Raw genomic sequence first — 16,881 nt, forward strand, 5'->3', positions numbered from 1 at the left:
CCATTTAACAGGATAACAACGATTTAATGGAAAACAAAATATACGTTACAAAAATCTGACATAAAAGGGGTGACATATAATAAGCTATATATCCCTATCACGCGACGGGAGAGAGAGAGTTCACATAAGTGGGGTCCATACCTCTTGGACAATCAGTAATTCAAATATGCTGTTCGTCACGATGATCGAATATTCCTTTCTAGGGAAGGTTCGATGGTACTTGAGGCACAATAGTCAAATATATTCCGTAGGCACACAGGGTAAGATCGCGACTCGATCTTAATCGATGATAGATTCTCCACCGGAGGGAGGAAGGAAGCCTCTTATATATCTTTTTCTGCTGGGAATTTTTGTCACGTGCAGGTGCTTAGGCCATAGGTGTTCCCGGGATTGGAAACAATACGGCGAATTCGGACGCTAACTATAAACTTAAGTTGCAAGATGATCTGTACGCAGCATAAGAACAATGGATAGTTGACAGTTATACGGCCGGGGACGCATATTTTCTCGTCCGGGACCGTTTTTAGGCAGGATGTTTACATCCAAGTCAGTTTTTAGACAGGGATGTTTATAATAGGAGAATTTTTTGATTCGATATAGGGATTCATTTTATTATAATTCGTATTATATTCGGATTATAACCGGATAGAGGAAAGGGGTAATTATTAATTCGAATATAATATATTACAACGTTCGTTCCAGGGGATTTCCAGATCTCACAAACACATTACTGAAGATCATAATGCCTTTAATGCACAATATCAGATCACTCAGAGATTAAAGCAACAAAGTATCAAACAAACAGACTATGGCATATAACAATATAACTCCTTCCATTCACACTGGTATCGTCTCCTCCAACACTGCTAATAGTCACCTTACGAATAACGTCAACATAACTCAGATAAATCTGCAGAGATGCAAAGCTGCTTCTTCTCTATTGCTGAAAACTGCGGAAGATTGAAATTCCGATATACTGTTAATTCAAGAACCGTACCTGGTGAACAACAGTATTGTCCGGTTCGGGAAATGGAGGAAGTATCCTCCAAAAGACTATACAACCCGTATTACTACCGGTATTTTGGTACGTAACAAGAATCTCAACACTCAGTTTTGCCCTACTTGCAGTACTGAGAGGGTTACTACCATCCTGCTAACTTTCGATAATGGCGTCTTGTACCTCTCCTCTGCCTACTGCTCTCCTAATGATCAGCTCGAGAACCTTATCAATGATCTTGACAATATAAACAACTCTATTGGTCATCACCCATGGCTTATTGGGGATGATTTAAACGCCAAATCTACAATTTTGCACAGTCCGTTTGGTGACCCCAGAGGACACCTTGTAGAAGAATTTATGGCCAAAAACTCTCTTACTTCTAGGAACACCAGTAACCTTCCAACTTATTTCACTGATAGAGGCAAAAGTTGGGTAGACGTTTGTCTCACCAATTCTTTTTCCCACCATTTAATTACCTTCTGTGAAACTTCTGACACCATTACTGCCAGTGATCACCGGTATATCCGGTGGAATCTCCAGAATATCCGGACTAGCCACACTAACACTGAGGCCAAATACCACACAGATTGGCATCAGTTCAAAGATGTGTTCAGGGACATCTGGTTGAAGGCTAACCCTTATAAAGTGGATATTAATAAATTAGTGGACACCTATTCTAACTTCATTCTCCAAGCTTACCACAAGGCAACCACTAGTACTACTAGCAAAAAGAAGGGGGCACCTTGGTGGAACAAGGACCTGGAGGTGTTAAGGCAGCAGGTGAGGGCTAACCTTAAGTGCCTACAAAGGTCCCGGGACCCCATTAACAGAGAAGACACCAGGAATAAATATAGGCAATCTCTGAACAACTACAAAACGCAAATTAATAAGGCTCGGACACAGGCCTGGAGGGCCTTCTGTACTAAAATGGGCAATCTTTCTGTTTGGTCGGATCCTTATTACATAGTATGTAAGCCAAGAAAGAACACTAGTATCCCAATTAACCTTTGCAAAGACAATGGGGATCATACTACAACTTATAAAGAAACTATGGAACACCTTATGGACGTCCATTTTCCATTGGATAATGCCTTTTTATATAACGAGGTGTACAGGGCAGTCAAATCTTTAAAAAACAAAAAGTCCCCTGGACTTGATGGTATTACGCCTCTAATGCTCAAACATGCATTCAATGCCGTCCCTACAGCCCTAGTATACATCTATAATAAGTGCCTACAGCAAGGGGTCTTCCCAAATAGTTGGAAGCATGCAGACATCAAATTTATCCCTAAAAGGGACAACGATAACATTAAGAAGGCTGACCAACTTAGACCCATCAGCCTCCTTTCCGTTCCAGGGAAGGTTTTGGACGGCCTCATTATCAAAAGGATTAATCATTTTCTCAATACTAATAACCTCCTAAATAAACAACAATATGGCTTTGTAAAGGGCAAATCTACTTACCATGCCATCAATAGGGTTACCAAATATATTAATAACTCATGGAAAAAAGGAGAGCACACTCTACTCATTTCAATAGATTTTAAAAATGCATTTAATACTCTGTGGTGGCCTGCCCTAATGGGCCAACTTAAATCCTTTAAATGCCCTCAGAACCTTTACAAAATACTGCTCAACTATTTGGAAAACAGGACCGCAGGTATATACAACTATGGTGAAAGAATCATCCGTCTCTTGTCCAGGGGTTGCCCTCAGGGATCCCGTTCGGGACCAGGTCTTTGGAACATTGCCTACGACGGACTGCTTCAACTCAACGAGGATAACACCCACCCCAGTTCTGGTATCATCCAAGGGTATGCGGATGATACCCTTGTGATGTTGTCAAACTACAACAACGAAATACTACAACAAGACGCTAACGAAATTTTAGACAAAATTCACGAATGGTGTGTAAATAACAATCTTCAAGTGAATTTCAACAAATGTGAAGCCATGGTCTTATCTAAGGGGAGACAACTTAAAAAGCCCTTGAGGATATTCATGAATCATCAAAGGATTAAAAATACTACAAGTCTCAAATACTCTTGGGTTAACTTTTGATCAAAATATGAGGTGGGCATCACATATCACCAATGTTACTAATCGTGCCATCAAAATTTCTAACGCACTCCAATGTATAAGCCATAGGAGTTGGGGGATGAACGAGAAGTTCATCAAAATAATCTACAAAGCATGTATTGAAACCATCATTCTCTATGGCGCCCCCTTCTGGGCAGAGGCGGTCGACAATGTTCGCACCAAAAAGAAATTAAACAAAGCTCAAAGACTCTCCCTTCTCAGGTTGTGCAGAGCTTATAGGACTGCCCCGACGGCTGCTCTCCAAGTTCTTTCTGGAGTCCTTCTTCTCAACATTAGAGCAAAGGAGGAGATGTGGCGGTGGCACCTGCTCAACGGAGGGACAATCGACGGACAAGACAGTGAACTTTACAAATTTATGGAGATTGGGCTTTTTCCCAACTTGAACGAGCCCCTTCTTTCCCACCTTACATCTAACCTAAATGGTAAGCCCGAGGTCTCAGAACCCCATCCCAGTATCGCGGGTGATATTTCTATCTTAGACTTTCATGACAATCCCAACTATTATATACAGATATTCACCGACGGATCTAAAAGCCACAGCAAGGTGGGATCAGCATTTGCGGTTAAGGAATGCAACAATAGCAATTTCTCTTACCAGGCAAGCTATCATCTTGCCAGTATCTGCACAATTACTCAAGCTGAACAGTTCGCCATTCTGCAAGCTCTTAAATATGTTAACAACTCTAAGATCAGGAATCGACATATTAGGATCTGTTCTGATAGCCAAGTCGCTATCAGGAGAATAGTCAACAATCTTGGCTCTCTCTCTCTTCTTATTCGGGAAGAAATTCTCTGCTCACAAAACAGCGTGGCCTTCTCATGGATCAGGGGCCATACAGGGGTGGAAGGGAACTCTTTGGCGGACTCCCTCGCAAAGCAAGCTGCTACTTCCTCTGCCACCCCCACCTACTGGGAAGCCTCAGACATCGCTATTAAAACCACGATTCACAGTACCGCCATCCAGTTGTGGCAACGCGAGTGGGAAGACGGACACTCCAGAAGAGCGACCTACCAATACTTTCCAAACATCTCGTCTAGACTTCAAAACAAGAACTTCTGCGCCAACTTCCATAACACACAGCTCCTGACAGATCATGGAAATTTCCGGCAATACCTACATCGATTTGGACTTAGGGAACATCCCTATTGTGACTGTGATGACATCTCCTTACAGAATGCCACTCACTTGATCTTTGACTGCACCAAACATGACAATCACCGGATTAATCTGGAAAGAGTAACGCTAAAAAAGGGCTTCAATTGGCCCTGTCCACCACAAGCTCTCGTGGAAGATCCGGATATTTTTGCAGCCCTAGAAAAATTCATCCGCGCTACTAGCGCACTGGACCCTACCTTTCACTAGTTCGTCCTACTGTTATTGGACCTTTTGTATGTTTATTACTGTATTAATGCATCCATTACGCCTTACTTAGTTTTTCCTTGTCATCTTTTTTTTTCAACTTGTAACTTATGTATTCATTGTATATATTTTGTATATTATCTATTGTTTGGTTAATAAATGCGATGCAAGCGCTCATGAGTCTTTCTACTTCACCATCTATCCTATCTTACTTTTTCTTCACCTCCCGCCTTCCTCAACTCTTCTAATTTTTCCTATCTCCCTTTCACACCCAGGCAATACCTATGAGTAGTCCTGGGTCTTCATCCCCTTTGTGCTACTGCTACTGTAGACTTATCAGAAGAATTTGAAATCATAAAAACGTCAGACACTTTCTGCTTTACCAAACGTCATGATTCTATTGTAAATGTTACGAACATTTGTTCCATAATTAACTAAACTATTTTCTGCCTGTTTTTGTTATTATTTTCATGTTAATTTATTCCACGAGATCTTAAAAAGAATAGTAATTTGTTTTATTATAGATTACTCTTTATTAAATTTTCAAATATTATGTTTACGGATTTCTCAACTAATATGTATATATTGTAACTTGAATATAAGTATTAATTAAGCAGATCGTGTACATTAGAGTGACCTTTCCTTTCCGATTTCGAGACTTTCGAATGGACCCCTGCCCATTTTTTTCTATCACTCAAAAAACTGTCCATATTTAATTCCTCGGCAGTAGACGAATATTAATTGTTGCCAGCTTGACCGTCAATGTGTCAAAAACAAATTTGGACGCGCTTCGTTCGGGGCTGGTCTTGTCATTATACGTGGAGCACTCTCAAATTCTGTTAGACGTATTTGTGCGCCTTTACACTAACATTACGTCGTACGAATTTCGCAGACCCAAGGATTGTGTTTTTAATAGGCAAGGTGAAACAACATATAATCGAAAGTAAACTGCCTGTCAAATAACAAGTGCTCACTATTTTACAACGTACGAGAGGTTAAAGGTCGAGAGGTGGAGAGAGAAAAGAGTGGTGTGTTATACCTCGAGTAGGGTCGGATTTAATGACGACTTTACTCGTTATTAGCATTTGCAATTTTTCTTTATAAAACCCACTCTTAATTATAAAATTAAGATCTTTGCTTTTTTATAATAATTAAAAACAAAAAGGTTTTTAACAGTGTCATAACATAGCGCTAACCACATTTTTTTGAAAAACTGCTAATGTGTTTAAAAAAACACATTAGCAGTTTCCAGAAACGAGTAATAAATTCAAAACAATTTGCCGAGATAATATTTTAAGCTTTTCCTTCGAAAAAGTATTTACATTTTTTAAATTTAAATATTTTTGCAAAAAAAGTTATGCAGCTGGTTTCCGAATTTTTTTTTTATTGACATAATTGGAAGTTTCACCGCAAATAAATATAGCAGAAAACTTTGTTATTCTTCGATGTAATAGTTGTAATTTTAAATGTAAGAACATTAAATAAAATTAAATGTATTGCTTCATTGTTTTATTAATGCACAGAATATTTTAGTTACGAGATAAGAATTTAAATTTTGGTACATGATTTTCGGCGTTATTTGTTTCCTAATACAGTTGTAACTCTGCACGAATGAAAAAAAGAGTTACGGAACTAGTTTCATGAGATACACCTCTTGACAACTTTACTACCTTTATTTATAAATAATTAAATATATATTATGAACGATTTGAACATTTATAAGAAAATTGTTCATTGTTACAAGCGGGAACATGCAAATATGAAGTTATTTTTTGATAATTTAGTAAGCAGTATGGATGCCTAAAAGCGGGCATTTTATTAAAATTGTAATATCTACTTATATCTAGTAAAGAATTTTGATGGACAGTATAAGCGAAAGCATGATACAAAACGAGGGAAAGTTTTACGTATTAAATACAGAAAAGTGAATATATTTTATTTTCTCTATTGGCTGAACGCGTATGTACAGCATCAACAAATACTGTATATAAATGTCCATAAACAGCTCCAATTATCTTTATTTTCACTAATTTCTTAATTTTCAAACTACACTATTTACCGTTGACAAATACACTTTTAGAGTTTACAAACAATTTTAGCAATTAGCAAAAAATTAGCGAAAAATAAAATTTCGTAAAAATCTGATAAAAGATGGCGTTACACGTAGGACAACTCGCCGTGTAAGAAGGAAAGGAAAAGGAGCTGTTTCAACCTATTAAGATAAAATTGATTTTAAATACATTTACATTAAAATATATGTTTTCTATCTCAAAATACTAGTGTCTTGCTTCTGTACATCATACTTTCCCCGATAACAACGGAACCATTCCACTCATGTATGCAACAATATTTAGGGAAAAAGTTATAAATTAGTCAGTTGACTTTCACTTCAGCGCTGCTCCTATAGTGTCCATATTTGGTCTCGGTTTTCATCTGTCTGACCTGTTCCCGAGATTAAGAAAGGACAGACAGACCCACAAACAGACAGCCGACTGGGAATTTGTAGGTCTACAATTTTTTCAAATTTCACCCCAATTAGACAACAGGTAAATTATGTTTATTAACAGGCTGCTGTTTTTATAAGGCGAAGAGTTTCTGAAAATATGAAAATTCTTTCGAGACTGTTCGTCATTTCTTGTGTTTTCTTTGAAATATTTGAAAGTTTATTTAAAACAATTCACTTAAACGGATTTTGAATTTTATGAAGAGATTCGGAAAAGCTCCTTTATCGCTTTCCGCGCAAGACTTCTTCATTGTAACGAAGAAATTTCCCATCAAGGTAAAAATGTAAAATCTTAGACATAAGTAATTCATTGTTTTAATGTCGTATTTTAATACTGTTTTACCGAAATGTGCGAAGTTCAGTATTACGTGAATGTAAAACTTAATTTCACACATTTCGAATGGAGTTATTCTAATAATAATATAAGAGTTTTATCTGATTGCATCCATCTCCTTTGTTACCATTGTGTTGATCTTAAATTATGTAAGTCCATTTTACCTATTAATCTATATGCCTTTGTGTCCTTACTTTATATAGTTTATTACATAAATATCTACTAGGACAGATCGTATTAATAGGACTTATTGTACTGGTGTTCCGTTCCTGCAATTGAGGAAAACATATTCCGAGTAAACAAACAAAGAAACGGAACACCAGTACAATAAGTCTTATTACTACGATCTGTCCTAGTAGACTTCTACATAATAAACCTCTTTACCCGCCTGAATTTTGTGCGTATCAAAACAAAGGAATAAAATAAAATAGAAAATATTTTGTAACAGCAACTTGCAATATTATTTTATTTTCATAATAAAATAAGAATATATTATTTATTGCTTTCAATCTCGTATTGTGGTAACCTAATTAATTTAATACCTTATGGCTTATCACACTAGTGAACATGATTTCAATATGTTACAATCATATTCACTGATGTAATAATCATTAAAATATTATTAAATTATTTCGGTTACTACAAAAACTTAAAATAAGAAACTAAAATAAAATACCCTAACTTTAATGAAGATAACGATGATGATAAATGTAAATCCAGTAAGGCAGCGATCATCTCCGGAGCAGAACAACTTTAATATCTTTAAGGAGTCTCATTAGTTTCGTTACACGACAGGAAGATAAGTGATAAGAAATTATATTGCGAGTTAAACATGTCATGTATTCAGGGCCGGATTTTCCTATAAGCTAACTAGACTTCAGCCTAGGGCCTCAAGGTCAAGAGGGGCCTACATTCAAATTGTTAGCAAAATTAAAATTACACTATTCTAAAAACAGTGAACACTAAAACACTGAACCGAAAATAAGGAGAAATTCTAGGCATATGACTAATAAACAAACTTAAAAATGGGTGGTGAAAGGGCCTCATAAGTGGAATAGCCTAGGGCCTCTTTTCATCTAAATCCGGCCCTGCGTATATTATTACAAACAAGAAGACGTTTTTTCTTCTTGATTTCTTTTTGTATATTGCTAATATACTAAAGTTCACATTTTGTCTACATTTTCTATTATGAACACACAAGAATAAAAGTTATATCCATTATTCTTGAATTAGCTAATATGAACTAAACACACGAGGACCAGATTAATACAGCTTTTATTTGTAACATTACTTTGGTACTGTACTTTTTTACAAAATAATTACAGGATTTTTCATACATCTTATAATTAAAAAACAATTCAAATATACGAAAATTAAGAAACATTCCCATTATTAGTGGTTGTGTGTATTTCGTGATTTAAGACATCCATTGTAGTAACACAAATAAACAATTGAATTACTAAAAGAGATCTTCTTTAGAAATTTAATTGTGTCTACAAACATAATTCCATACCACGTCCTTCATTTTTTACTAATTTGAATCGTCAGGAATTATTTTCAAAGAGGAAATTAATTTCATTTCTTAAATGTAACATTCCATTAACGATTTATTCTGCAAACTTCAAACATTATTGATAATTTCTAAGAATTGTTATACAATTGTTTACATATTTACATAAATGTTTCCTGCAAGAGAAGAATAAAATCAAATAAATGGAACTATTTGTATAAAAAGGTATCTTCGATCGCATCGATTTCAGTGTTTCCAATTAGCAATAATTCCAAATTTTAATATCAATATTGGAATTCGTCTTATTCCATCTCTTTATATCAGAACTTGAAAGACTCCTAAAAAAATTTATGACTATCCTGTTGTTTAGCATTATATAAGCACCAAATGTTATGTCAAAACTCTTAAACGCGTATAGTATACAACAGTGTACGAAAGAATTAGGATGTATGCAATGTACTGTACAACTTTTAATTTGTATTAACTCGTATTAGTTTTAATTTCAAAAAAAAATGTTGCATATAAGAGTCTGACCGAATTCGTTAATTCACACTATATTTAAATAACAGTGCTTAGTTTTTAATTTCAGTAAAAAATAACTATGGTACAGGAGATTGAACTATGTTTGAGATGTTATCTCCAGCCATTGCTATCCATGGCCTTAGTGTTTGGTGTGGATCCTTTCTTAGAATGCAATTGCCAGTGTTCGAGTAGAAGCAATTCTTTAACCAAGTTAGTGAAAGCCATCTATTTCGAAGTGGTCGAATATATTTCTTATTTTTCTTCATTTGTATTAATTCTCTGTAATGTTCCAGTAATAAACGAGTGGGTTCCTTGCGCTAGAGTATTCAAAGTAATTGGAGACGACACAACAATTATCAAATTAACAATTACTGGTAGCATGATGATGTATACGATAATGAACAGTTCGATGAAACGGAGAAAAATGAATACAACGATTAAATTAAGAAATTTATCTTTCTCGAATAAAAAAAAATTAATCGTCTAACAAATTTACTATCCAAGTATCTGGTTTTCGTCATTTGCTATACAGTTGTACTGACACTAATTGTAATACTTACTCTGTTTTATTTTGCTCTCAAAAGAGGATATTACTCACGTAATGAATCATTATTCTGCAATATTGCAACGGAAATTTCTTGCATGTATTTCTTTGCCGGACAAAACTCTATTTGGGTTATTGTTGTTATAATTGTTTCAATACTAAAAACTGGATTTTTGAGTCTATCCAAAGAACTTTTATTAATTAACAAGAATGACAGAGATTTGTTTCGTCAAATACAACCCGTAATCCTTTGTCACGATCAATTGTGGCTGTTTACAAATGACCTAAACAAAATCCATGGCTATGCTTTTTCGCTCGATTACTTTATTCTGATGTTGTTGACCTGTTTATTCATTTACAGTCTTTTATTTGTAAAAATGCACGAAATCGCGATGTTTGTATCTTCTTTCAATACGTTGCTTTTCACGGAGATCTGTCTTATAGTCGCCTTTTTAACATCTAAATTTATTGCCGCAGTAAGTATATTCATAATTGTTTTCATATTGAACATTTAGTTTTCAATAAATTAACTGATGCGTATTCTGAAATCGTGTCTTCGGTTCAGGGAATATCTTGTTAGCCGAATAAAGATTGTTGTCAGAAATGCCCAGTGTCTGTCTATACACCTAGTTGTGACAGTAAAAACAAATAAATTAACATTTATTTCAGATGCATAATGGCTTCCAAGACATTTGGATATTCGCCAATCATCATTTGGATCTCGAACAGAAGCTAAAAGTCAGTATTTATACAATTATCCGGTTGATGTTACCTATGGTTCCAAGATGGCGGCTCGTCTGTGAATTCAGCAAATAGAAGGGAAACAGTGGGGATGCACGTTCTAACCTAACCTAACCTATTCCAATAAATTACCATAATTATTACCAACGAAATTATTAGAATAGGTTAGGTTAGGTTAGAACGTGCGTCCCCACTGTTTCCTTGCTGGAATCAAACTAGTCGCCATCTTGGAACCATAGGTAACATTAACCAATTATCCTAAAACAATTATTGAATTTAATTTGTTGAATTCTCTTTTATGACAATACAATACTGTATCAGAAATTAAATTTATGTAAATGATTTGCTTTAACAGATTTTGAATTTTATGAAGAGATTCGGAAAAGCTCCTTTATCGCTTTCCGCGCAAGACTTCTTCATTGTAACAAAGAAATTTCCCATCAAGGTAAAAATGTAAAATCTTAGACATAAGTAATTCATTGTTTTAATGTCGTATTTTAATACTGTTTTACCGAAATGTGTGTAATTAAGTATCACGTGAATGTTAAACTTAATTTCACACATTTCGAATGTAGATATTCAAATAAAGTACAATATTTCATTTTTTGCCGAAATATATTTACGAATGATAATTTTCCCAGCGACTCTTCGTTGCAATTTCTCGTCAGAAGGAAATTTTATATCTTTTCGTATTTAAAAAGTTTTAAAAAAAACCTTAAGTTGTTCAATATTTTATAGAGAAAAATTTAGAGCTAAATGTATTTGATTATTTATTATATTTAAAGACTTATTACAATAGTCGTATTTGATTTGTTCGCAGATGGCAAATTCTTTGTATTCGATTTATTCGAGTCTGTTGGATTTGAGAAGTGCGCAGCAAGAAACTGTAAATTGTTCAAAAAAATCTCTTCTGTGAAAAGAAGATTCGATTTGAGAGTGAAGTGCACAAGAAATTTCCTTTTTGATTTTTAATGAAGAAAACCAACAATTCCTGCATCAATTTTAAAATTTTATTGTGAATTGTTAAATAAATTCTAAATGTAATTATGATGTAGCGTGATAAATAATGTAATTTATATTGAATATGTGAAAAAGACGAACAGTCTTTATGTCTGTCACTCTGTATTTTGATTTTGTATTTTTTATGAATTTTCAAATTTTAAAAATTATTTTACAACAAAAATTCACAAAACTTTTACGAAAAGTTTTCGGGAAGTGTGTTTGTGAGAAACCAGGATAGTATTTATTGTAATTTCGATAATCTTAATGATAATTTTGCTGATTCCGATTAGCGATGATTTGGATGATGATGGTAATGATGCATAGTCAACATTTTTCATCATAAATTCTTTATTTTTCGCTTAAAATTTTTCTTTATATTTTTCCAAATTACTTTTATTCTTCAAATTTAATTTCGTTTATGCGTAAGTTAGCATTGAAAATTCTTGCAGTGAATATTAATTAATAAATGAATTGCTTGAATTCATAAATATCATTTGTTTTTTTTTACTTTTGTACGAAGACAAGTTTAATCTTTAAACTTTAAAAATTTTCGTGAAATTCTCATGAAAAGTCGCATAATGTGATTACAAATGAAAGATTTTCAGGAGTTCGTTAGGCAATGTCTGTCCTGGTCATGTCGGGCCTAGCTACAATGCGAGCACTCATTGCATGTTAAACCAGGGTTTGGGAGTCGGCAGAAAAATACACGACTTCAGACTCTCGAGTCATTATTTTCCAAAAACGATTCCGGGTGTACTATAGATTACTCCCTATGGAACTTCAGGACTTTGATTATATATTTGAACTCAGGGGACCGAAACGAGTTCAACGGTACCCTATTTTTGGACCGGAGACGAAAAATAAAAAAGTTATCATACTTTTTCACTTACCATACTTTTTTAATGCTCTCATGCAGACGGCACCGTAGTTGCTAGTATTGCCATCTTGCGGTAAAGTCTGCAAACCATGACGTCGGACTACGGTCATCTTCCGGAGGGTAAACACGCGATACCAGAGCGGAGAGAGCGACGCGACTTCCGATCATCGCGCGATCGCGAACATGGCGGCCGTTCCCACTGTTCGTGCTCCCGACTGACCTCTCGTATGGGAGCCACCACACGCCGCCATGTGCTAAACTAGTGATCGATTCACGGTAGTTCTTGAACAAAGTAAAAAAAGGGGGAAAGGTTTACTAAAGGCAATTTTAACGGCAAGCACGCGACTCCCGATCGCGATAGAGAGGCCACTTAGCGGAGAGCGACGCGACTCCCTATCATCGCGCGATCGCCGGAAAAAAGTATGATAACTTTTTTATTTTTCGTCTCCGGTCCAAAAATAGGGTACCGTTGAACTCGTTTCCGTCCCCTGAGTTCAAATATATAATCAAAGTCCTGAAATTCCATAGGGAGTAATCTACAGTACACCCACGATGCCCATTAAAATATTCAACTTTTCGACTCTGCACTAAATCTTATTTTAAGGTAATTTAAAACTCTTTCCTCTCTTGACTGATAATTTTATTCTTTTTCGTTTTTATTTACGTTTATCTTCCAGTTTTTACAAGCGTTAGAATCGAAGCTCCATATCCTAATTTGACACTTTTATTAAATTTTTAACACGTGAGCTCGAATATCGCTCCGGTCTCACAGATTGTATTCAATAGACGCATTCAATAAATGAGATGTAAATGTTCAACAGTTTGTTCAATACCCAACACATTGGAACATGTAAATACCGGTATTTAGTATTTCTTCGGTTGTACTGCACCTGAACTAATCTATGAAGCCTAAACCTGAACACTAACAAAGAAAACAATACAGAGACTACAGATTACACAAAAAAGTATGAAAAGATGAATGCTGGGCATTACGAGAACAGACAGAAAGCTAATCACTTGGATCAGAGATCATCAAACAAATGTATATCATAGAGAAGATCAAATGTTGTAAATAGCAATAGGCCAGACACATTGCCAGACAAGAAAACGGCAGATGAACTACAAATATCATAGAAATAGTTTAATTATGTATATTAAAACAAGACTGTAGAAATAATTGTTTAAATATTTTAGTTTAATAAATACATAAATCCAAATGACTTGTAAGGGCACGTTTGGAAATTCTACCGGTAATACCACCGACGTGTACCAGAAATTCTACTGGTTATTGCACCACGGTCATAGCCAGTTATTCCGGGCTATTAGTGCATTTTTTACACGCTGATTATTTTGTGATGTTCAACACGGTGAAAAGTCGAGAGGAGATGATATTAATTCTATCATTGCTCTCGAATATCGATTCAAAATCATATTACGATGATGATTCGACAAGTTCATCAAAAGATGAAAATGAACTTGTAGAATTTTTTTAACAAGTATGGGAGAAAAAATTACTTTTGTTTAGTTTATAGTGTGAAATCAATAATTTCGTAGCATTTGCTGCCCATTTTCCATGCTGTCTTGTCTCATCTAAAATTTGGGACGATGGCTTTCTGATCTTGGTCACTTTGTGTCGTGGAAACAAAATGTTTTATTTTCTCTAAATTTTTAAAATCATGATTACATTCATCACAGGATACAATGTGTCCGCCATCTTGTAATTCAATAGAACCGCTGTAATTACTTTGTCAACGTGGGTACTTCGGTAAGTACTGCAGGACAACTGACGACGTCATAACAGTGATTTTTAAACGCGGTTGGTTACTTAGGTCACATTTTCTAAACGCCTGGGTAACTATCAGCAGTTACCGGTGTTACCAGTAACACCATTTGAAATTGTAACTGGTAGCACCGGCTACAATTTCCAAACGGGAGGGCTCTAAGGTATTAGTTTATCTTTTTATATGCCGGTTACTATCTAATTGCTTTCGGGGAAAAATGTTTGAAATAACGTGATTTGCACGTTAACTGTAATGTCTAATGTAATGTGATTTGCAGTTTGCATCCCTTTGGATGCAAACCGCAAGTCAAGTTCTTATATACCTTTGTTCAAACATGATGTAGTGCAATCACTCAACCACTTGGCATTTTTTATCTCAACCTTTATTCAGTTCTTATATAGTTAATTGGGTCCTGTTTCTTGTAACCTTTCCATACTGGTCTTGGCTTTCATGTGACTAACTCAATTCTCGAGATTAAAGAAAGACATACACAACAGATACACCGGTGGGGATTTATAAGTCTACAATTTTTGAAACTTGCCATAAAAATTAATCATATTTATACTTATACACATATATAAAATATTCCGATTTATTTATTTTTAATAAATTATATAAAACTTTAAAATTTATTATTTACATTTTAAATTTTTACATGGAATAAAAAACTTAGTGATCTAATTGGCATAATAATGCCGTTCCACGCTTTACCCAATGTCGGGCAGGTTTTCTCGTAGGAAGTAATACTGGTAAGACGTAATTGGTGGAATGACCCGTGGTGGAAAGGGTGCCACGTCTTTCGCCAGTTTTATACAGTGGAGTCCTATATAAAATTTTAATTATTAGTTATTTACTAATTGGAGCTTCCCTTAAAACTAATTATTGAATTATATAAAGAAGACGTATTCAAAATTATTCAGAGAATTCAGATTAAAAAAAACCACCCAAGAAATGAGAACTGAGCTAGATCCTTAAATGGCACTCTCTTTTTTTGCCTGGGGCCATCTGGCAGTTTAATATAAACTACCGAACATTAAGAAAATTAACTCTATCGGGAAATGTAAAATAATTTAAAGTTAGATAATATAAAATACTTACTTGTATCGACCTTCTTCGATGATTTCCTTCTTAATGCAAGGCTTTAGCCAAATAACAGGCATATTATAATATAATATTTTATTCTGTTGTTCAGTTAAAATATTACTGGAAATACAAAAGATAATTCCAGTAAATTTAAATAACTAAACCATGAAGAATTATATTAAAAATATATTAACTTTCTTTTTTTAATTACACTAAAAAATAGAGTACAATATAGAAATGCATCTTGTCACTCCAAGAGACCATTTTCAATTGATGTTATAAAAGTTAGTACTGTATTTCTCTCCCTTACCCTTGTCTTTGTTTTCATCATCGTAAATAAAATTGAGACAATCACTGATGATTAAATTCATTGATAAAAATATGGATGAGTTGATGAGGTCAAAAATGTTCAAAAGGAGAAAAAAATAAACATTAATAATAAGCCAAATACAGTGAAGTCCTGTAAATGTACTTCAAAAATGTTTATAAATAGTTCATTCAAGAGTGCAATGCTAGAAGTACTCTCTATTAACAACCATTCTGAAAGTAGTGGTGGGTAAAAATTGGTTTTGCCTTTGTATAAGTTACCATTGAACCAGCACTGAAAATATGTTTGAAATTGTCATAACGGAAGCACTGTGCTAATGTGCCAATATTAAACACACAATTTTGAAAACTTTTGGTTGAACCAAAATATGTACAATAATTGCAAATGATACAATACGATATGCTTTGTAAAAACCGATTTTGTTTAATTATTTAGAAAATTGTAAAAGTAATCAGTCAGAACTTTATATAGAAAATTAAAGTTAGGCATCTTGATGATAATTTGTATAGCAACATAAACATATTGAGAGCAAAATTGTTGTGTCCGTAAAATAAACGATCACTTGTTAATGTATATAATTAACTTTATTATAATAAAATCGTAACTTTGTGATATTACATATAATCTGGTGCCTCCAGGTCTAAGTGTATCTACAGCCAACACACGGCTGCAAAGGACAACCAAGGTCAAATGTACGAGATCAACTAACTACGTCAAGGGGCAATCTGCTGTGGGTTATCCCCTGGAGGTTCACATACATAACAAAAATGTGATATGTACTCATTTTCTGAATATTCAACATCATAACATTTGATACTTGAAATGTGCAATGCCATAACTTAGTAATTGCCATTTTTCTCTAAATATGTTTTTATTGAAGAATTGAATTCCAAATGCAATACTTTCTGCTGCAAAAAAATACTGTGTCAATAGTGGTGCTGTAAGTGAATGCATTTTGAAGTTAAATCTATGAAGCCACAATGTTTAAAGTGCAAGAGTTCAAGGCATGTGATTTTTGGCACACAGGTTATATTTATATCAATTTGATATTCCAGATAATTTGTAACCTAGTGAATTTGTTACCATTTTATTATAAAATTAACATGAATTCATTGCCTATAAAAAGTGTACTTTTATCTCTCTTTAAAAGTTTGTTTTTTGGCATTTACAACATTATGGCATTGGATGCTTCACTT

General features: G+C 34.4%; 2 protein-coding genes across 2 annotated transcripts in view; one reads left to right on the forward strand and one right to left on the reverse strand.

Annotated features, from left to right (window-relative positions):
• Positions 1–3,158: 3,158 nt before the first annotated feature.
• On the forward strand, positions 3,159–4,463 carry LOC136984444 (uncharacterized). Its single transcript, XM_067281431.1, has one exon. The coding sequence runs from the start codon at positions 3,159–3,161 to the stop codon at positions 4,461–4,463; it is 1,305 nt and encodes a 434-aa protein (XP_067137532.1).
• Positions 4,464–14,905: 10,442 nt separating this feature from the next.
• The window catches only part of LOC136984445 (dynein axonemal heavy chain 7-like), a 204,871-nt gene continuing 202,895 nt past the window's right edge, over positions 14,906–16,881 (reverse strand). The window contains 2 exon segments of the mRNA XM_067281432.1: positions 14,906–15,097; positions 15,373–15,477. Coding sequence (XP_067137533.1) covers positions 14,944–15,097; positions 15,373–15,477 — 259 coding nt within the window. The 3' untranslated portion in view covers positions 14,906–14,943.

The sequence above is a fragment of the Centruroides vittatus genome, unplaced genomic scaffold (assembly GCF_030686945.1).
Source record: "Centruroides vittatus isolate TY-2023 unplaced genomic scaffold, ASM3068694v2 contig_919, whole genome shotgun sequence".
Taxonomy (NCBI): Eukaryota; Metazoa; Arthropoda; class Arachnida; order Scorpiones; family Buthidae; genus Centruroides; species Centruroides vittatus.

Bases quoted from the DNA above. Each gene is read 5' to 3' on its own strand.
- LOC136984444 (XM_067281431.1), top strand. From the start codon at position 3,159: ATGAACGAGAAGTTCATCAAAATAATCTACAAAGCATGTATTGAAACC.